The following is a 20,753-nucleotide window of genomic DNA, read 5'->3' as shown; positions in this document are numbered from 1 at the left end:
CCCCAGTAACCCCCAAATTTTTTTTGAATAAAATTTTATTATGTTAGAGCACTATTTTTACCCAAAAGCATTCTATGTCTAACACCATACCCAGGCATTAGATTAAATAGACAGCCTCCTCTCAACTGAGTTAATCTGAAACTAGCCATTCTGTGCTTCTTAGGAAAGACCAGACAGTTCCAGAGGAACTGAGACCTCAGCACCCCCATGCTTCTCTGCAGTCTGCTATGTCACTAAGTTTCATCCAGTCAGTTGAGGCTGGGCAGCTCCCAGGCATGAAGCAAATGCATTTAAATTGGTCTCAAGTCAGCAGCCAGAAAGAACCTCTGAAACTGAAATTATACACATCAAATTCTCAGAAGGCTCCCAACTCATCCCAGGTCAAAGCCCCGATTCTACCATGGCTCTGACCATCCTTCCAGCCTTCTCAACTCCTTGCTCCTCCAGCCTTGCTCCTCCATCCCATTGGCCCAAACCTAAACCATACCCTAGACCCTGACCCAAACCTGAATTCTAAACCAAACTCTCACCCAAACCCTAACTTTAACCCTAACCACAGAGGGGAATATCTGTCCTGGTGTCCCCTTTTCTGAGAACCTCCAAACTCCTACCAACAGAGCTGAGGGCAAAGGGTCAAACAGCCCGTGGGAAACAGAATGGGGAAGCAGGCAGGAATTCAACCCAAAGACTAAGGACTGTAATAGTACCTCCTCAGTGCTGTAAGGGACAAACCTGTCACCTGTCATCCAATAGTTTATTGGCCTGTTGTGATAGGGAAGACTGCAGAGGAGACCTAAAGGGCTTTTCACAAAACACAGGGCTACTCTAGGTTTAACAGAAGGGCCATTGGGCAAAATCTAAATGAAGTGTTTTGATGAACACACAGCAAGACAGGACTGTGTATCAGAGTCAACATCAGGTCTGAACTGTGAGGACAGGCTCCCATTTCCCTGGAAGTGACAGTTAGGATAGGTGTAAAATAAGGAGTCCCAAGACCCCTTATTGAAGCTACATCTGGGTTATAAACTATGGCATCCTCTTGAGATCAGAACTGTCTTTATAAATGACTCCTATGAGTTTAATAAACAAGGATTCTCAGTGTGAAAGCAGACACTCAGGTCATTAGGACTATATCTGCATGGTGAGCATGGTAAGAAAACTGTTTCCTATTAACATTCCTTTCTTTATCTGAATATGCTACCTTGGGCTGATGAGTAACAGTAACTTTCCCACGTTTCTCAGATGTTTACTTTCCCAGAAGCCAGCCATGCTGGAAGAAGAGCAATCCAGGCAAAAGGAACAATGAAGTCACTGACCAGGAGAAATACAATCTAAAATACGTGAAGAGTCACTCTGGCTGCAGTGAAGACAGGAGGCAAGACAGAAGCAGGAAGACACTTAACATCAGGAGTTTAACACAGAAGTCAGGATAAGACACGGGGTCAGAACTAGAATGATAAAGAACGATTAAGCCAGGCATGGTGGCACTGGTGGCACACAGTTGTAATGCCAGCACTTGGTGGCTGAGGCAGGAGGACCTCAAGTTCAAGGCCAACCTGGGCTACACAGACCCTGTCTCAAAAAAAAAAAAAAAGACCACACACACACACAGAGAAAAAAAGCAGATTAAAGACAGCAATTAAGAACAACATAGGTTTGTGGCCTAATCTACTAGATGAGGCAGTACTGTTGTTGAACGAAAAGCAGAAGGGAGATATGAAGCCTAATCAGGTGTTCTGAACATGTTATGTTTGGACTGCCCCTGGAACACCCATACAGAGATGTTGATTACATGGCTGGGTTCCAGGTTCTATCTAGTCTGGGATACAAGTTTGGGCAACACTAGCAAAGATCACCTAAGTCTCCTAGGTCATCTGAAGATCACACTTCAAAGGAGCAGAGAGCCTGGGACTGATACCAACATTTAGAGAATTAGTCTGCTAACTCTCAATCCAGGTCTCTGGCCAGGACCATAAGCTCAAGCAGCTCCTTGGATCCCATGAAGAAGACTGGCCTAATGGAGGCCACATGGTTGCCTGAGGACGACACCTATTTAGAAATGGGGTGAGAGCTGGATCCAACAGTGTCAAGCGCCTGATTCATCTTACTTCTTCTAACACAGACAGCACGCTTTCACTCATTATCCATTTTTATAAAAAAAAAAAAAAAAGAGGGAGAGATTTATTAGGGTCATGTGACAATAAAGCACTGAATCATTTCACAGGGCATTCTTTCAAAAGTGAACCCAGCATACAATCACATAGCTTTCCCACAAATCCTGGAGGCTGACACACTACTCACTTCACCTTATCATAGAAGATTTTCTAAATGCATCCCTCTCTTCTGACAGCAGGAACATTTTTATCAAAAAACCTACAAATGGGGTCTTGTGCTCATCTGACAGTCTCAAACCTGCCCAGATCTATGACCAGCCAGGGACAAACCAACCCCACATTTGCTGACAAAGAATTCCTGGAAAGGCCTCACACTGAAGACAAACCCCAACACCACCTTGGGAGAGGACTGTTCCAGAATAGGGGAGAGTCTAAAAGAAATTAAACCTAAACTCTTCATCAGGAGTGTCCACAGTAGCCTTGGCTCTCCTTGATGGACGAGGCCTGCAGACTCTTCGGCTCTTCTTTCTGGTAGCTTCACCTACCGGCTGTACCTGGGCTGAATGGGCAGCTTTTGGGGGAGGGGAGCAGAGTCAGAACTGAGTAATAACAGCTAATATTACAGATGCAGTTATGATTGCCCACACAAACCTAACCCCATTGTACAATTTTACTAATTAACTTCTCAAAAGTTTTAGGTAGATATTATCATCACTCCCTTTAAGAGTCACAAGAGATGAAGTAACTTGCCAAAAGTGTTAAGATAAGTGGTAGATCCAGGATTTCAACAAAGGTTATTTGGCCCCAGTAATTACACTCAAACTGCTATGGGATCTGGCTTCAATGCCACATAAGAAAGCCAAAACAAAGACAGATGAAATGGCTTTCCCCACCCCAAGGGCAGAACCAGGAAAGGACTAGTCTCCTCCTTTCCCCAGGACTTATGCCCCTGAAAGGTACAGACTTTCTCCCTGTTCAGGCTTCCCTGAGCCCATCATCTCCCACCACCAGCCTTGCTGCTCTGGGCTTCTTCCTTCCACTTCCCAGGCACTTTCCCCTATCCTCTACAAATAGATATACTAAATCAGCCACTTCCAGCTCCTCACCAGCCCTGAGAGCCCGCAGGGCCTCCTGCCACTCAGCCTCCATCTGAGCCCTGTAGTCTCCAAACAAGGAGCGCATCAGCTGCCTCTTCCGGGGCAGAGGGGTTCTTTCACTGCGCAGGGTTCGGATTGCCCCAATAGCTTGTTCCTCTGCAAATAGAAATAAAGGACTAATGATGACCTTATGCACACTCACCTATCCCCCTACCTCAAAGACAACAATTCCATCCTTTGGCAGCACTGACAGGCCACAGCATTGTCACCGTTCACACCCCCCCCAGGTATACAGAGGGGCCCTCACTTTGTTTGAGGGTGGGTCTCTGCATCTTGAGGCCCAGCTCCAGCTGCTCCACGCACCAGGCTAGTTCCCGAGCTAGCAGCTCCGCCTATGATGAATGGGGGAGAGGGAGTGTTTGTGAGAGGCACAGGGACCCTGTAGCCCCTGACCCATCCCTCTCAGCGCCTTAATTCCGCACATCCTAGGCAACACCCGCACGGGGACTCGCACCCAGAAACCACGCGGGATCCCACCCTTGCCTGGGCCTCGGCGCCGAGGGGGACTTCCTCTGAAGCAGGCTTCTCTGAGGCCTTCTCTCCATTCGCCACAGAGGGCCTGTTCGGGGTTTTCTTCTTTTGCTTCCTGGAGATTGAGCTGCTTTCACCGCTTATAGGATGTGTTCTAGCGGCGACGTCACTACACGTAGATTGTCCTGAGCAGAGAAAGGCGGAAGGATTCGGGGCATCTGGACCCGGGCCGGGAGGCCGAGGTCTGCGAGACGCACGGGCAGTACCCAGGCGTGCAGATGCTGGTGCCTCCCTAGCAGAATGTCCTAGAGCCTGGAGAAAGAGTAATAGTACGAGGGTCACAGGGAGGGAGGGCCGCCGACCGTCCCAGTACTCGCCACCAGCACGTCTTATCCAACCCGCTCACCGCCATTCGCCGCTGCGGCCGCGGGTACCTACGTAGGGTAGGACTCGAGTCCGTCGATGAACTCCCTCCTCCAGAAATGCATCTACGACGCAGGGTTCCGCAGTACGCGCTGGGGGTCCGGCGCTCGGTGGGCGGGGCGGGGCGGAGCGAATGGGGGCGGGGCGGAGCGCTGGGGACAGGCCCGTGCGCATCTGCAGGGGAAAGGAGGGGAGTCAGGGCAGTGCAGCCTGCGTGGCTAAAAGAAGAGGTTGCTGAGGGTCAGGGCCGGCGTTGGTGGAGCCCTGCCTGTGTCCCAGGCCCCATGTTGGAGAGCACAACAAAACTTTAAACAGAGGAATGCTCTCGCAAAGTTCACCTGGTGGGGAGAGTAAAATAGGTAAAGGTAAAAGGCTTTCACGCGGGCAGCTTCAGGAGGGTAATCAGCAAAGATAGCTGGTGTATTAGTTTTTTATTGTGTTGTAACAGATTACAGTTAGTTATGTGAGGGTTAAGAATATAGCAGCAGTGTAGCTGCTGGATCTAGCTCAAGATCACGAATGAGATTGCTTCAATTTTTACAGAGAAATATCTAAATATTTTACACATTTTAAAGTCATCATAGTTTGGTATGTATTTTAGTCCTGGGAAACTGGAGGTTTGGGTAGTGAGTAGATTCCAGATCCAAGGGGCTTTCCCCTCTTTAACTGACTTTACCCTCTGATTTGGCTCAGAAGCACGGATTCCAGAACTCGGCCTGAACAGATTCCCTTCTCTTCCCCAACCCCTAAATCCAGTCAGTTGTCATGTCCATTTACCTCCTAAATAATCACCACCACCACCTCCCCCAAGTCTTGGCCTGAACTGCTACAGCTGATTCCTCCTTATCTCTACATCCAGTTTCATTCCCTCCTGTTCCTTCTGATCTGATACTGATCTTTCTAAAACGAAAACTGACCATACCACTCTCCTGCCTAAAAATCTTCCATTTCCTTCAGGATAAGGACCTTAGGCCTTATCCTGACTGTCCAGCCAGCTCATGCCCTATAAATCCTGCATAGGCAACTATTTGCATACCTCTCACTCTCCCTCCACTGGTCCCTCTCTCACTCACCTCTTCCCATACTTCCCCCCAGTCCTCAACGTCTCTGCAACCTCTCCAGAAACCATCTTTTTTTTTTTTTCATTTTTCTTTTATTATTCATATGTGCATACAAGGCTTGGTTCATTTCTCCCCCCTGCCCCCACTCCCTCCCTTACCACCCACTCCACCCCCTCCCTCTCCCCCCCCTCAATACCCAGCAGAAACTATTTTGCCCTTATTTCTAATTTTGAAACCATCCTTTCTGACGTTCTCATTACCACTGTGGCTGCTTCCCATCTCTTAAAATGCTTTAGTCTCCACTAAAACAATCTTTCCTGGGTCTGCTTTCCTGGTCTCTTTAAGAAACATTAAATTTTCCTAAAGACAGAGCCAAGCATGCTGGTGTGTGCCTGTAATCCCAGCACTCAGGAGGCTTAGGCAACAGGATCTCAAGTTTGAGGCCACTGTGAGCTACATATTGAGACATCTCAAAAAGTTTTCATGTACAGTTGATTCTTGTTGTTTGTAGAGTTATGTTCTACAAAGTCACTGCAAACACTGAATTAGCAAACATTGAAACATTTCTATTAGGAGAAATAAAAAGTAAAATGCCTGGAAACCTGTGCTAATAACATTTTCATCAACCAGTCAATACATACCCTGGTTTTATGTATGTTTCTGTTTATGGATGGCTTAATATATATTGATTTGCTAACATTGAACTCATGGTCACTAGAACTGTAACTCTGAGTGAAGCTTATCTTAATGTGAGGGGAGCAAACATAAGAAGGGGCAGATGGCAGAAAAGACTCTGGGAATGTAAAGGAAACTGGTGACAAAAGTAACTTTGTTTCAGATAAAGGAGAAAGGAAGGCATCCTTGTGGAGAGGTCTTTTTTTTTTTCTTTCCTTTTTTGGTGCTGGGATCGAACCCAGGGCCTCCTCGCCCATACTAGGCAAGCGCTGTACCAGGGAAGGCATCCTTGAAAGCAAACATCTAAGGAGATGTGAGGAGCTTCTCATCCAAATAATAAAGTACAGTGATCTTTCTCCTAGATAAGGGAGGCAAAGAAGCATTTTTAAAGACAAACACCTAAAGAGATGAAAAAACAGACCCCTTAAGGGAAGTAACACAGCGAACTTTCCCAAGACAGCAAAAGGAGGGAGGTCTCACCAAAGTAATAAGCTGTATTCATAAAATGTATATGACAGACTTCAATGACAGGATGGACTAACAAGACCATGGTGGAATGTCCAGTCCAGTAAGGATGAGGGTGTGCAGCCGGATGGTTGGGTTCAGCAAGAAGTTAATTAGACAGCCAATTATAGATGCAGCTTCAAAGTAGAGTAGTGGATGCCCAAGTCAGGCAGAGCCCTATACTATCTCCTAGACTTCAGCCTTTCTTTGGCTGAGCAACTTCACTAAGTCCCACCCATCAGGGTGTTTTGCTATCCTTTCAATAAGCTTTATGCTTGCTTAACTCCTGGTCCAGCATCTTCAATCACTGACTACACCAGGACATGAACTTGGGAACAACATTCCAGTATCTTTCAGACTGATTTTCTCCTAAGGCATATCAGTCTTGCACTTAGCAAAACTAAGCAGCACTTTAACACTATACTTAAGGGCTGCTTTAAACAACTAAATCACCAAGAAAACTCATAAAAGTGTAAATAATGTGTCACTAAATGTACATGTTTCAATATGAGAGCTGAAACCAGAAAACAGTGTCATTTTATTCAATCTCAGCTGACAACATGCAGATCAAGCACAAAATTTTCACTGCTCTACACACATCCACTAATGACTGTGAAAGCCAAGACACACATACAAATTTTAATGAGTAGGCAAATTTTAAAATATGGAATCTACAAATAGGATCAACTGTATACATGACATATTTTCAGTGCTGGTAATCAAACCCAGGGCCTTGTACATGCTAGGTGAGTACTCTACCACTGAGCTACATCCCCAGCCTGTGCTTTTTATGACATAGGGTCTCTATATACAGTTCAGGCTGGCCTTGAATTCACAATCCTCCTGTCTCCCTCATGATGAGATTACAGGTATGTACCATCACATCTAGTTTTAATATATTTTGAGATTCAAGATTCTGTTATTACTAATAATATAGTAGCAATGTTCTTATATGCCTCCTATGTGTAAGAATTTTCTTAAGATTTTTGTTATAATCGTGTTATGGTTTGAATGTGAACTGTCCCCCACAGGCTCATGTGTTGAAGGTACTGGAAACTTTAGGAGCTAGAGCCTAGCTGCAGGAAGTAGGTCACTGGGGGCATGTACTTGGGGATTGTATCTTACTCTGGCCTCTCTCTCCCTTTCTCCCTCCCTCCTTCCTGGCTACCATGAGGTGAGCAACTTTGCTCTGCCGTGCCATTCCATCATGTTTCTGCCTCATCCCAGGCCCACGGCAATGGAGCCAGCCAACTATGAACGAAAACCTGCAAAACTGTGAGCTGAAATAAATACTTCCTCCTCCTAGTTGTTTTCTCAGGTATTTTGTCATAGTGACAAAAAAAACCCCACTAATACAAATTGGATTAATTCTTAATTCTATAGAGCATTTTGGGGATAATTAAATGTCCATATTAAATAATTATGAATCTAACATGAACCTAGTATATCTCTTCATTTACTTAGGTCATCAATTATTTTTCAGTAATTTTATAACTTTCTCTGTAAAGGTCTTTCAGGAAAGCTCAAGGCTGCTGCAGCCACTATGACTGAGCTGGCCTCTCTTAGATACCAACACTGATTTTAAGAGAACCACAGGTCAGATCCCATGCTACCAGGCATCTACTTTATGCCAAATACCCTTCCAGTCCATACAGTTTTTTCTTTCAAATTATCTTTTAAAAATCCCATTTTATATGTGTTTGACTTCTTAGCAGGTTCTCAACAGTTTGAATCTACATACAAGTTTCACCTCATTCCTTGAACTTTTGCTTAGAATCATGTTTCTGGTATAGATTATCTGATGTTGAAAAAGAGTAATACTTTTGAAGTTGAAGGCACCATGTCTCTCACAATAGAACAAAAACATTTTGAAGAGGCACAAATACTTAAGAAAACTAAACCTGGTTTCATATTTGAACATGTAAGGATCACAATCATTTCTCGAAGCTGAAATAAATGATAAAAGAAAAAACAATGGGTCAAATGAAATATCTAACTGCACTGTAAGGTCTGAGGCTATGAGACACATCTAAATTAATGATATTTAAATCGCACTTGTTTCAAACTCCCAAGCAGACAGCCATCCTCTGAATGTGAGGGAAGGTGTGTTGCCCTGGAATTTCTGCCACATACTTTGGCAACCTGCTTTCAGTTAGCAGCTCACTGAGAGTTAAATCCCTTAAGAACTGAATCTCTAAAATAAAAGTGACTGCTTTCTCACCAGTACAACTTTCATAACATTAAAACAGTAAGAAGCTCATAAACAAAGCAGTCACCCTGAGCTGTGAACTAACCCATGTTTGATGAGCGCTGACTGTGCACTAACAGGTTCCCCACACTCACTGCATCTATAGGCTTGCTCCCTGTGAACTTCATGAACTTTCCCATAACTAATAAAAGTTATTCTCTGAAAGTTTTTCTATATTGACTACATACGGAAGGCCACTTTACACTGTGAATTCTCTGGTGTCGAATAAGGTAAGAGCTTTGTCGGAAGGATTTTCCACATGCAGTGCATTTGTAGGGCTTCTCTCCAGTGTGTATTCTCTTATGTTGCATGAAGGATAAGCGAGCACTGAAGGATTTCTCACACTCATTGCACATGTAAGGTTTCTCTCCAGTGTGAACTCTCTGATGCTGAATGAACTATGAATGCTGACTGAAGGCTTTACCATACTCAGTGCAGTCATAAGTCTTCTCACCGGTATGGATTCTGTCATGCTGAATGAGAGAAGAGTGAACATTGAAGGCCTTCCCACAGTCACTGCACTCATAAGGATTCTCTCCAGTGTGAATTCTCCGGTGGCAGATAAGGTGTACACTCTGGCTGAAGGCCTTCCCACAGTCACCATATTCATAGGGCTTCTCCCCATTGTGTTCTCTTGTGCTTGATCAGGGTGGATATCTGTCCAAAGCTTTTCCTGCACTCAGTACACTCATAGGGCTTCTCTCCAGTGTGACTCCTCTGATGCTGAATAAGGTGTGAGCCCTGGCTAAAAGCCTTCCCGCGCTTGTGACACTCATAGGGCTTCACTCCATTATGCACTCTTTGATGTTGAACAAGAGAAGAAAGCATACTGAAGGCTTTGTCACATTCATTACACTTGTAGGGCTTCTTACCATTGTGTGTTCTCTGATGGTGAATGAGGTTAAAACTCTGACTGAAAGCTTTTCCACACTGTTCACATTCATAGGGCTTCTCTCCAGTGTGAATGCACTGATGTTGAAAAAGATGTCCCTTTTGACTAAAGGCCTTCCCACACTTGCTGCAGCTAAGGTTTCTCCCCAGTGTGAATCCTCTGATGCTGGGTAAGGGACAGTCGGGCACTGAGTGGTTTTCCACATTCACTGCAGATGTAAGGCTTCTCTCCAGTGTGAATTCTTTTATGTTGAGTAACTTGTGAGTGCTGACTGAAGGATTTCCCACACTCATTGCACTTATAGGGTTTCTCTCCAGTGTGAATGCTCTGATGAACAGTAAGTGTTCTGTTCAGGCTAAAGGATTTTCCACATTCATTACATTCATAGGGCTTCTCTCCCATATGAATCCTCTGATGCCGAATGAGAGGTAAGCGTGTACTGAAGGCTTTGCCACACTCACTGCAATCATAAGGCTTCTCTCCAGAATGAACTCTCTGGTGCTGAACAAGGTGTGACTGTCTGCTGAAGGCCTTCCCACATTCCTTACACTGGTGAGGTTTCTCTCCACTGTGAATTCTCTGGTGGTGAATCAGATTAGAGCAATGACTAAAGTCTTTCCCAAACTGATTACACTCATGAGGTTTCTCTCCAGTATGAATTTTTAGATGTTGGATGTAAGATGGACGTGTGCTAAAAGCTTTCCCACATTCATTACACTCATAGGGTTTTTCTCCAGTGTGAATTTTACAATGCTGAATAAAGTATGAACAAGCCCTGAAAGCTTTGCCACATTTGTTGCATTTGTAAGGTTTCTCTCCAGTGTGAATCCTCTGGTGACAGACTCTTTTTCCCACATAGGGACATAAGGGGTAAATGAGGTCTTCCCTATGCTGAGAGTTCTTAATCCACAACACACTCTGACAGAGACCCCCATCTCTAGAAACTCTGTGATGTGCAGCAGGGTCTGAGTCTGGGGAACACTGAGTACCAGTGGTACTAGTGTGTGTCTGCTCTTCCCTGTGGGGCTGTCTAAATGGGCCATGGGGCCTGATCTAAGGTTGATCTTCTGGGAGCAGTGTGTCCTGAGTCCTCCTGCTGCAAATCCCCTTTGGCAATTCTCTAACTGTCCCCCACTTCTGCTCATCTCTTCAGTTTCCTTAGAAACAATCCTTACATGATCTTCTGATTTTGCGCTCTGGGATTCTATTCCTTCAGGAATTTCTTGCTTTGGAGTCAATTCCTGTTTTTCAATCCTAGAATCATAACCTGAAAGAAAAGAAAAAAAAAAAATGAATCATCCAGATTTTACTATGAGAAAGAATTAGAGCACAGGTAGGAAGATTTATATGATCTCCTAAAAGGGTACAGGGTTCTCAGAATGCATAAAAACAAAACAAAAAAGTGCACCAAGTTGGAAGAGGAAAAACATGCTATGAAGGCAATGAAAGCTGATGGAAGGAAAGAAGCCCCAGGTCAAAGCTTACACATGCAAACAGACTACCAGGAAAGGTACTTCAAGAACCACAAGGCATGACTGAGAGTAAAGGGCTCTCAGTTGTGAGGGAAGCAATCAGGACAGGAAGAGTAGAGGTGGAATCCATGGCATTGCTACCCAGTTGCAAATAAGGCACCTTACGGCTTACATATAACAGGAATTCAAATATTCATTAAAGCTCATGCCTGTAATCCTAGCTACTTAGAAGGCTGCAATCCAGAGGATTGCCAGCCCAGGCAAATAGTTTGTGAGACCCCAACTTCAAAATAACCAGAGCAAAATGAAGTAGAGGTGTGGCTCAAGCAGTAGAGCACCTGCTTTGCAAGGGCAATGCCATGAGTTCAAATCTCAACCCCACCCAAACAAAAAAAATTGAACTTGGATCCATATCTCACACCACATTCAAAAATTAATTCAGTATGGATTACAGACCTAAATGTAACACCTAGAATTATAAAACTTGCAGAAAAAGAAAATCTAAATTAGGCAAAGATTTCTTAGATATGATACAAAGTCACAATCCATAAAAGAACAAGTTGATAAACTGTACTTTTATCAAAATTTAGACATGTTGGCACATGCTTGTAATCCCAGCTACTCAGGTGGCTGTGGCAGGAGGATCAAGAGTTCCAGGCCAGCCTGGAACACATAGCAAAACCCTGTCTCAAAATAACAATTTTTAAAGAGGGCTGGGGATGTAGCTCAGTGGTCAAATGCTTGCTGAGAATGTGTGAGGCCCTGGGTTCAATCCCCAATATGGGAAAAAAATTAATTAAAACTTCTGCTCTTCAAAAGTCACTGTTAAAAAAATGAAAAGACAAGAACCAAGATGGAACAACACATATCTGATAAAGGACTTGTATCTAGGCTATATCCTGTATTCAGAAGATAATTTTTTTAAACTCAAAAAAAAAAAAACTATTTAAGAATTGGTCACAGATTTGAACATACTCCACCAATGAGAAAACACAAATGAACAACAAATGCAAGAAAAGAAATGCTTAACATTGTTAGTTATTAGGGAAATGAACATTAAAACCATAACAAGCTACCACTACACACCTATCAGATGGCTAAAGTTACAAGGACTGACCACATCATGTACTGATGAAGATGTGAAGGAGTTGCAACTCACACACCGCGGGTAGGAAGACAAAATACAACAACTACTATGGATAACAGATTGGCAACTTTTAAAAAATTTTAATATACACCTGCCATGAAAATTCCTCCAAGGTATTTACTTGAGAGAAAAGGAAATGTATGGTAATACAAAGATTTGCACACAGATGTTCACAGCTTTATTTGTATTAACCAAAAACTAGAAATAACCTAAATTTCAGAAAATGGATAGATAAACTATAGTAAAAGAAGCCAGACAGGGCTGGCTGAGTGACTCAAGCAGCAGAATACATGCCTAGCAAGCGTGAGGCCCTGAGTTCAAACCCCAGTACTACCCCAAAAAAAAAGCCAGACAAAAAAAAGAGTACATGCTTTATGATTCCACTTACATAAAATCCTCAAATTGGAATCTATGGTCACAGAAAGCAGATCAATAACTTACATCAGGACAGATGTAAGAGGGAATAAGAGAAAGGTTACAAAGAGATGGTATGTTTTCCATCTTGATTGAATTGACAGTTTCACAAGTATATATGTATGACAACATATGTAAAATGATACATTTTAAACAACTACAGCATACTGTATGCCAATTATATCTCAATAAAGTTCTGGATTTTTTTTTTTTTTTTGAGATAGGGTCTCATTTTGTTTCCAGGTTGGTCTCAAACTTGAGCTCCTCCTGAGTGCTGGGATTACAGGCAGCTATGAAGCTGTTTGTTTGTTTGGCCGTGCTGGGGTTTAAATTCAGGCCCTTGCACTTGCCAAGCTGGTTCTCTACCACCTGAGCCACACCACCAGCCCTCAGCCACACCACTAACCATGAACCTGAAGTTGTTCTTTTTTTTTGACAGCACTGGGGTTTGAATTCAGGGCCTTGCACTTGCTAGGCAGGCCCTCTATCACTTGAGCCACTCCACCAGTCCTTTTTTGTGTTCAGTATTTTTGAGATTATGGTCTCACAAACTATTTGCCCAGGGCTGGCCTCGAACCTTGAGCCTCCTGATCTCTGCCTCCTGAGTAGCTAGGATTACAGGTGTTAGCCACAGATGCCTGACCTGAACCTGTTTCTTTAAATGAAAAAAATTAATTACAGCATGAGGTCTGGAGCTGATCTGCCAGGGATCCAGCCCTGCCCTGTCTCTCTGCCTGGCTTGTGACCTCAGGCCAGCAATTTCATCTCTTTGTATTTCAGTTTCCTGAGCACCAGCCCTACAAGGACGTGGATACACTGTTTAAGTCCATTGTATCAGCAGAAGGCCAGGAATACACAGTGCACTGGGACTCTGCTATCACTGTACACAGCCTGGGACCCTCCTTGCACAGGAGGGAACTCTCTAAGTCCTGTTTCTCCAGGGCCCAGAATCAGCCTGGGATGCTCTAAGTAACAGTCGAAGTGGGAGACAGCCAGAAAGCATCTGTCCAAGTGGTACCTAAGCAACCAAGGCAGAGCAGTCAGCAAGGCTGAGGTGGGGTGACATGAGGTGAGGGGACTGAAGACAGCTACTAGGGACAAGTACCTGAGCTCTTTTCTGCGGTTGAAAAGAACATTTCCTAGTGTAAGAAAACATGAAGATATTTGTGGATAATTAACAGGGGCAATAATAAGCAAGAAAAGGAGAGGGAAAATAGAAAATGAAGGAGGAAGAAAGCAAAGCCATGGGGGTAACAAGAGATTTGGTATGAAGCTGAGAAGAGCCTAGTAAGGTTGTAGTTCCCGCCAGCAGAAGCAGCAGAGACTGGGGAAGACTCCCCCTCCATCTTGTGCTTCCAGCTCCAGTTCTCCCAAGTCCTAGGCAAGTATGGAATACAAGGCTCTGTCCCCTGCTCCAGCCTGGAGATGACATCAGGTTTGGAACCTCCAAGTCCTGCTCCGGAGAAAGGAAGCAAGACTGATGATTCATCCCAGGCAGGCCTAGTGCAAGACAACACTGTGGTCTGAATCCATGTGCTGGTCATGACCTCCTGTTACAACATCTCTAAACATTGGAGAAAGACACAGGCCTCCACCTTATCTGAAGAAAGGTCAGACCTAGCTTTTCTGGAGACCAAGGAAGGTCAGATTTGGGGGCCTGAACGCATTATAGTGTAGACCACTCACAGTAGGAGGTACTGATGCACAGTGAAAGGCTAAACAGAAGTAGCAATTCAGTATAAGGAAGGCAGGATTCTGAAACCATATGGATTCATATCTCAGACCTGTGACCAACATCCTCTGTGCACTTAAGCAAGTGATAACATTTGTTAGCCTCAGGTACATCTATAAATTGTGTATCCTACCACTGGCCCTAAAGATACACAAAGATAAGTCAGAGGGTATGAATATACTAGGTGTGCAGTGTATGATATTCTGTTTCCACACTTCTTACAAGGAGGGTCCCAGCACTACCATCCCCTGCTCTGCACAAACCAGACCTGCTTGGGAGCAGGCTTAAAATGCCAGGTCTTTGGGCCAGAAGAGAGGAACCCCTGAGCCCCACGTTATTCATAGAGGAGGTGGCTCCAGAGCTGAGTCCTAGGAAGGAAACTTACCTAGGGAGACTAGGTTTCCATAGGTCTCCAGCATCACATCCCTGTAGAGGCCTCTCTGAGCAGGGCCCAGGCATCCCCACTCATCCTGGGAAAGGAGCAAAGCCACATCCTCGAAGGAAACCAAGACCTGGAATGACAAGATCTTGCTGCATCCCTGGGGGCCAGGCCAAGATTGGGCCTTGCAGGGAGAAACACTAGGCTCAAGATTGACCAAGTACCTAAGTATAAGCACTAGCCTTCCCTCGGAGTAAGTACTGTGGACCTACCACACTGACTCCTCTTGGGGCATCCCTGCCTTTACTGTGGCTAGTCCAGGCATGAGGAAATAAGAGTGAGGAGCCTACTTCACAGACTTGATGGACTGAAGAATCAGTGGAGACGGTCAGCTAGCTACATTCTGGGACCAGCCCCTCAGAGAGAACTCTGGAGAGATTTTTGTCAAGAAAGAGCTGAGGACACATATAGGGTCTCTGTAAGGACCACTCACCTGGAGTCTATCAGGAAGGGGCTGCTTGACAACCATCACCAGATCTCTAAGCTTCTCCTGAAGAGGTAGCTGTGTAGAAAGAGGAGTGTGATGAGCCTTGACCAGTTTCTCACAACTGCTCCAAGACTTCTGGGCACAGGCCTCAACAGGTCTGCAGCAGCAGCAGAAACCCAGCTATGAGCTGCCCAATACAACAGGGTGGATGGACTAAGCATCTAGTAGCTTCTGAGACCATCTCAGAATGGAGATGCATCTTCCCTGCACCTCCAGAGTGAAGCTTTGCTGAGGTATGACAGTGTCTCAAGGCCTCCAAATGAAAACCAAGATTCTGGCAGTGTGCTTGCCAGGGGAGGCAATAAGCTGTATCTCTCAGGCCTACCTACAAGATCCTGGACAGTGGGCACACAGCTAAGACTAAACTCCCACTCTAAAGCAATGCACAAGCGAACAGAAGGTTGAAAAAGTCAGAAAGAAAGAAGCAGCATTAGGGCAGCAACTGGTAAAAGAAAGTATTTTACACAGGTGGCCAAGAAATGAAAGCAGACACCTGGATAGAGAGAGGGCAGGCACCATGTGGTTATCAGGAGGTACATCCCAGGCAGAGAGAGGTACAAAAACAAAAGTCCTGAAGCACAAGTCTATTTGATATGTTCAAAGAACAACAAAGAGGCCAGAGAGGCTGACACGTAATAGGGGGAAGGCAAGAGACGAGGCCTTAGGGCTATGGCTTTCCTTTTAAATGAGATGGAAATGATTGGAACTACTTGGCCTTACCAGTTACTACTTTGAGAAGGGGTGGGGTGGGAGATTTAAAGAAGGGAAATCAACAAGAAGGGTTCAGCAATAATCTAGCTGGAGATGGACATAGGTGATGAGAGAGGGTCAGAATCTAGATGCATTTCAGAGGAAGTCAATAGGGTTTGCTAATGAATTATGTGTAGGATTAGACATCATTTTTTAACTGAGCAAGTGAAATGATCAAATTTCCATTTACTCAAAAAGTTAAGACTGCAGGAATATATGTGAAGGATAAAAATCAAGCTTGTTTTTATATGAGTTTTTTTTTTTTTTTTGGTGAAACTGGGATTTGAACTCAAGGCTTCACACTTGAAAAGTAGGCTCTCGCAAAGCAGGTGCTAGACCCCTTAAGCCACACCTCCAGTCCATTTGCTCTAGGTTATTTTGAAGATGGGGGTATCACCAACTGTTTTCCTGGGCTGGCCTCAAACCGTGATCCTTTCGATCTCAGTCTCACAAGTAGCTAGGATTACAGGCATGAGCCACTGGCACCTGGCTTATATGTTATTTTTCAGGCACCTATTAGTGACAGGCATGGTAGCGCATGTCAGTAATCCCAACACTCGGGAGGCTGAACAGGAGGATTGAAAATTTGAGGCCAGACTATTACATAGTGACACCCTATCTCAAATAAAACAAAAAGGTATCTTTTAGTGGTGTATGCTTAGAATGCTAGCACTTAGGAGGGTGAGACAGGAGGATTTGAGTCCAAGGCCAAACTGGACTACATTGTAAAACTGTTCTCAAAAAAAGGAAAAAAAAAAAACCTATTAGAGTTACAAGTGAGAAATGAGAGCATTTGGATACTCAAGTCCAAAATTCAGAAGAGAAGTTGGGACTGGCTCATTATATATTTGGAAATGTAAAATTTAAAGCCATGGGTGTGGGTTCATTTTAGCACTAACAGCTAACACAAGGTGTCACTCCCAAATGGCACAGCCAGTTGCCTCCCTACATTCTCTATATATATCTCTATATATCTCTATATATATGAACCCCTTCCTTTAATTCAGGAAGGAATGTGCCCTTCTCTCTTGGCCCCAAGTGACTGCAAGGCCCACCTCTGGTCAATGAGAAGTTGAAGGAAGTTTACCTATAGAACTTTTCCTCCCCTAATTAAAAAAAAAGAGAGAGAGAAATACCCCTGCCTGGAGTGACCACAGGACAAGCCCAGAGACCCTCAGAGATACATTGTGCAACCCTCACATCCCAGAACACACTCTGGAATAAACTGCCCTATCTTCATCACTTAAGCCTCTCTGTTGGAAAGGTTTTCTCTGACTAGCAAACCCAAGCTTACTGACCACACACAGTTCACCAGCTGAGGTGATCCTGAGTCAGAGAAAGCCTCCAGGTCCTCAGCCAGGACTGGCCATTGGCGCCCTGCAGCTCACATCCTTAATGTATCACAAGGGGTCCTTTTATTTAAGTATGTGCTTTTTATTGTATCTCAATTACACTCGGTTAATGCTATTTAAAAGTTAATGTGTGAGCATGTGCAAGGCCCTGGGTTCAATCAGCAATACAGAAAAAAAAAGTTAATGTGTGTATGAATCACTTGAAGATCTTATAAAACACATGCTCCAATTCTGTAGGTCTGGGATAGGGCCAGAAATTTTAAGTATGAGGCCATGAGTTCAATCCCCTGGGCCACCAAAAAGAAAATTTAAAAAAGCAATTAGCCGGGGGTAGAGCTCACAGCTGTAATTCCAGCTACCCAAGAGGATCAAGGTTCAAGGACAAACCAAGCAAAAAGTGAGACCCCCATCTCAATAGGTGGGTGTAGTGATGAGCCTGTAATCCCAGCTACACAGAAAGCATGGGTAGTAGGATCAAGGTGGGAGGACTGGACAAAACCAGGAGACCCTATATGAAAAATAACCTAAAAGCAAAAAGGGCTCTAAGTATGGCTTAAGCGGTAGAGCGTTTGCCCAGCAAGCACAAGGCCCTGAGTTTAAACCCCGGTATGACCTAAAAATTTTTTATTAGCATATATTGATTGCACAGAGGTTAACTGTGTATTTCCATACATGCATATAGTGCACTTTGATCCCTTTTCCCCCAACTTTTTACAATTTTAATGGGCTTCATTATTCTATTTTCATACGTATAGTGTACTTTAATAATATTCAACACCCCTCCCCCATCATCATCTTAATGTACTCTGCCTTCACGCTCGACTCATCTGGGAGTAGTTAAACTGCTGTTAGTAGCCTGGACTAGGGAATCCAACGGGATTGACTTTCAATAATGGATACACCACTCACTTAAGTAGAGATCCTAGGAAGGTGCCTCGGATTTCTCCAGACTATAAATAAAATGAGAATAATCTCAGCCATTACCTTAGTGATTATTTTAAGAGTTAAATAAGAACGTGTATAAGGCTCTCAGAATGGCACTTGCAAAACGCAAACAAACGATACTAAGCCCTAGTCAACGTTTATTGAGTGCCCACTGAGTCAATGAATGAACGCCGGGCTGTGCTAGCTCAAGTGTGGGGCGTCATCTTCCGCCTTTCCCCTCCCCCTTTCATACCACCGCGGTGTCGCGGTGCGTTCACGGCACTGCTCTTCCACGACCTTAACCTACTCCTGTACAAAAAGCAGTTTCCAGCCATGCGCCAACTCCCGGCCATTGTCGACCCGGGCCGGTGACCCGCACCTCCACCGCCTGGGCTCGGGAATCGCGCCGCCCCGCCCAGCCGCCGCTCAACAGACGCCGTGGGCGTCGCTCGCTCCGCAGGCAACCTTCATCCTCAGGGCGCCGGCGCCGTTTCCGCCCATCTCAGCACCTGCACGCCAGGAATCCGCGGCCTAGGACTCCCTCAGCTACGCCACCTGAGTGGAAAAAGGGAGGTCGTCAGACAGCTCGCGGTACAGGCAAAACCCACGGAAGCGAAATTCCCCGCCCTGGACTTCCGCCCGTCCGTCTAGCTCGCGGGCCAATCAGATACCGGGATTCCGGCGGCTCACCGCAGTCTAAATCTCTGTTGAGCGGTTCTCTTCTCTAGCTTTGGGATCCGCGCGGCAAGGAGCCCAAACACTCCTGCTGCCTGGGCCCCTCTCCCAGACTGTGAATCCAGTCCTGGGACATTTCGCCAGGCAGGATCCCCCATTCTTGAACTTTTCCTCTAGCTCCAAGTAGTGCTCAGGCTGAGTTCAGGTCGGGCCTACTGTGGCCTCTCACACACGTTTGAAAAAACTCACTCAGGTAGGACATCCCAGGCGCCCAGTACACAAAGTGTAAGGAAATATAGGCCCCAAAATGACCACGTGGAGAGGAGTGATCTGGCCAAGAGATTCTTTATTGCTGGGTGGGAGAGGGAAAGAACAGAGCCAAGATTGGGGGCGGGGGGGGGGGGGCGGTTTAAATACCCTCGGTGAGACTCAGCATGATCTGATTGGTTAGGATCTTATGGTTCATGCTGATTGGAGGTTGGGGCAGAAGGAGAATTCAGGCTAGACTTGAGGCAGGACTGTTACCCTGGGAAACGGAAGCTTAACGGTGCAGTAAGAACTGAAACCTATGGGCGCCATTATTGCCAACATTCCTTCCTTTTTTGTTTGTTAAGGAAGGGGGGGTTGTGTTTGCTCTCTCTCTCTCTCTCTCTCTCTCTCTCTCTCTCTCTCCCACCCAGCAATAAAGAATCTCTTGGCCAGATCACTCCTCTCCACGTGGTCATTTTGGGGCCTATATTTCCTTACACAAAGCACATAGACTCCTGATTATCCTTGTCTTATTGCAAGTTTCTAAGCCAAGCATTGGAAGACAGGGACATTCCCTGAGGCCTCTTTGTGAAAATTAGAATAGCATCAAACTATGGCAACAGGCTGGATAGGGCTCGGTTGGAGAGGGGCTAGGGCTTCTATTCAACACCCTCAGGCCACATACCAAGGTGTGGCAGGTGGAAGAATAGTGGCGAACATCTCAACTGCTCACAAGTTCAGAACACTTGGAAAAACGCCAGAGTGCTGTGTCTCTACAAACGCCTGTGCTTGGTCAGGCCTGATCCAAGAGCCACGCCGAGCCTGACCACACGGGTTCCCTCTGTCCTTGATGCCAAAATCCGCAGAATGCAGTGTAGGTGGTCTCAAAGGTGGACACCTTGGACCTTCTCAGGAAAGAACCACATGCACAAAAACACTCCTTCATTGAAGATCTGGAATTACAAGAGTTAACAAGAGTCACTGGGAGTGAGATTGATGAAGCTATAATTCACTACTTCTTTCAATTCCAAATAAAGTAGTGTGTCCACAATTTGTTCTCAGGTCTGGTCTCACTGTCTGAGACAAAAGATACAGTCAGTTACTAGTGATGGAAGAATGAAAACTGTCAAGTAAGAAAAAACAATAGTCATGTGGAATTCACATCTCCCATTGGCTGCAGTCACAACCTTGGGCTCATTCTGGAAAGGAGAGCAAGGAGATCTGAGGGATGAGCTTCCCCAGGAGGGGAAGAAGTGATAAGAAACAGGTCTGGTCTCTCCATAACAACTCAAACTTTCATTTCTCTCAATCTCCCATTCTCCGACAATCTAGAGCTTCATCTACCACAAGGAACAGAGCATAAGCAACCAGACTAAACTTCCTCAACTTCCCACTCCACATCTGCACAGAACTCCATCTGGATCTACCTGCATTTCTGTTTTTCCACTGAAGTCAGTCTCTCACCTATGTCCAATGTCTCTTTCCCTTCCACACCTTCAGGAATTGCCCATCCTTGACAGAACTCTTCCCCTTCCTCAGCTTCTCCCCTTCTAATGGTTCACCCACC

At 45.1% G+C, this 20,753-nt stretch overlaps 2 protein-coding genes across 2 annotated transcripts; both read right to left on the bottom strand.

Annotated features, from left to right (window-relative positions):
- C3H8orf33 (chromosome 3 C8orf33 homolog) lies at nt 1–4,260 on the bottom strand. Its single transcript, XM_074069510.1, has 5 exons — nt 4,149–4,260; nt 3,749–4,054; nt 3,519–3,603; nt 3,221–3,367; nt 1–2,685 (listed from the first exon to the last, which is right to left on the bottom strand). The coding sequence occupies exons 1-5, from the start codon at nt 4,152–4,154 to the stop codon at nt 2,546–2,548; spliced, it is 684 nt and encodes a 227-aa protein (XP_073925611.1). The 5' UTR covers nt 4,155–4,260; the 3' UTR covers nt 1–2,545.
- Znf517 (zinc finger protein 517) lies at nt 4,231–18,763 on the bottom strand. The gene is made up of 5 exons (XM_074067001.1): nt 18,570–18,763; nt 15,183–15,251; nt 14,696–14,822; nt 10,401–10,812; nt 4,231–4,339 (listed from the first exon to the last, which is right to left on the bottom strand). Exons 2-5 carry the CDS (start codon nt 15,216–15,218, stop codon nt 4,231–4,233), a joined length of 684 nt encoding a protein of 227 aa, XP_073923102.1. The 5' UTR covers nt 15,219–15,251; nt 18,570–18,763.
- Between the last annotated feature and the right edge of the window lie 1,990 nt (nt 18,764–20,753).

Source organism: Castor canadensis, chromosome 3 (genome assembly GCF_047511655.1).
Source record: "Castor canadensis chromosome 3, mCasCan1.hap1v2, whole genome shotgun sequence".
Classification (NCBI taxonomy): Eukaryota; Metazoa; Chordata; class Mammalia; order Rodentia; family Castoridae; genus Castor; species Castor canadensis.
Note: the sequence above shows the minus strand (reverse complement) of the source record. Positions and strands in the feature narration are given on the sequence as shown.

What these genes read in the sequence shown, in the direction of transcription:
- C3H8orf33 (XM_074069510.1), bottom strand. An exon ending in GAGACCCACCCTCAAACAAA is followed by an intron (nt 3,368 to 3,518) that starts GTGAGGGCCCCT and finishes TTCTATTTGCAG; the next exon opens with AGGAACAAGCTATTGGGGCA. An exon ending in CCTGCGGGCTCTCAGGGCTG is followed by an intron (nt 2,686 to 3,220) that starts GTGAGGAGCTGG and finishes CTCCCCCAAAAG; the next exon opens with CTGCCCATTCAGCCCAGGTA.
- Znf517 (XM_074067001.1), bottom strand. Translation starts at nt 15,218, where the DNA reads ATGGTTGTCAAGCAGCCCCTTCCTGATAGACTCCAG. An exon ending in TGGAAACCTAGTCTCCCTAG is followed by an intron (nt 10,813 to 14,695) that starts GTAAGTTTCCTT and finishes CTTTTCTTTCAG; the next exon opens with GTTATGATTCTAGGATTGAA. An exon ending in TTTACCCCTTATGTCCCTAT is followed by an intron (nt 4,340 to 10,400) that starts GTGGGAAAAAGA and finishes TTTCCCCTGCAG; the next exon opens with ATGCGCACGGGCCTGTCCCC.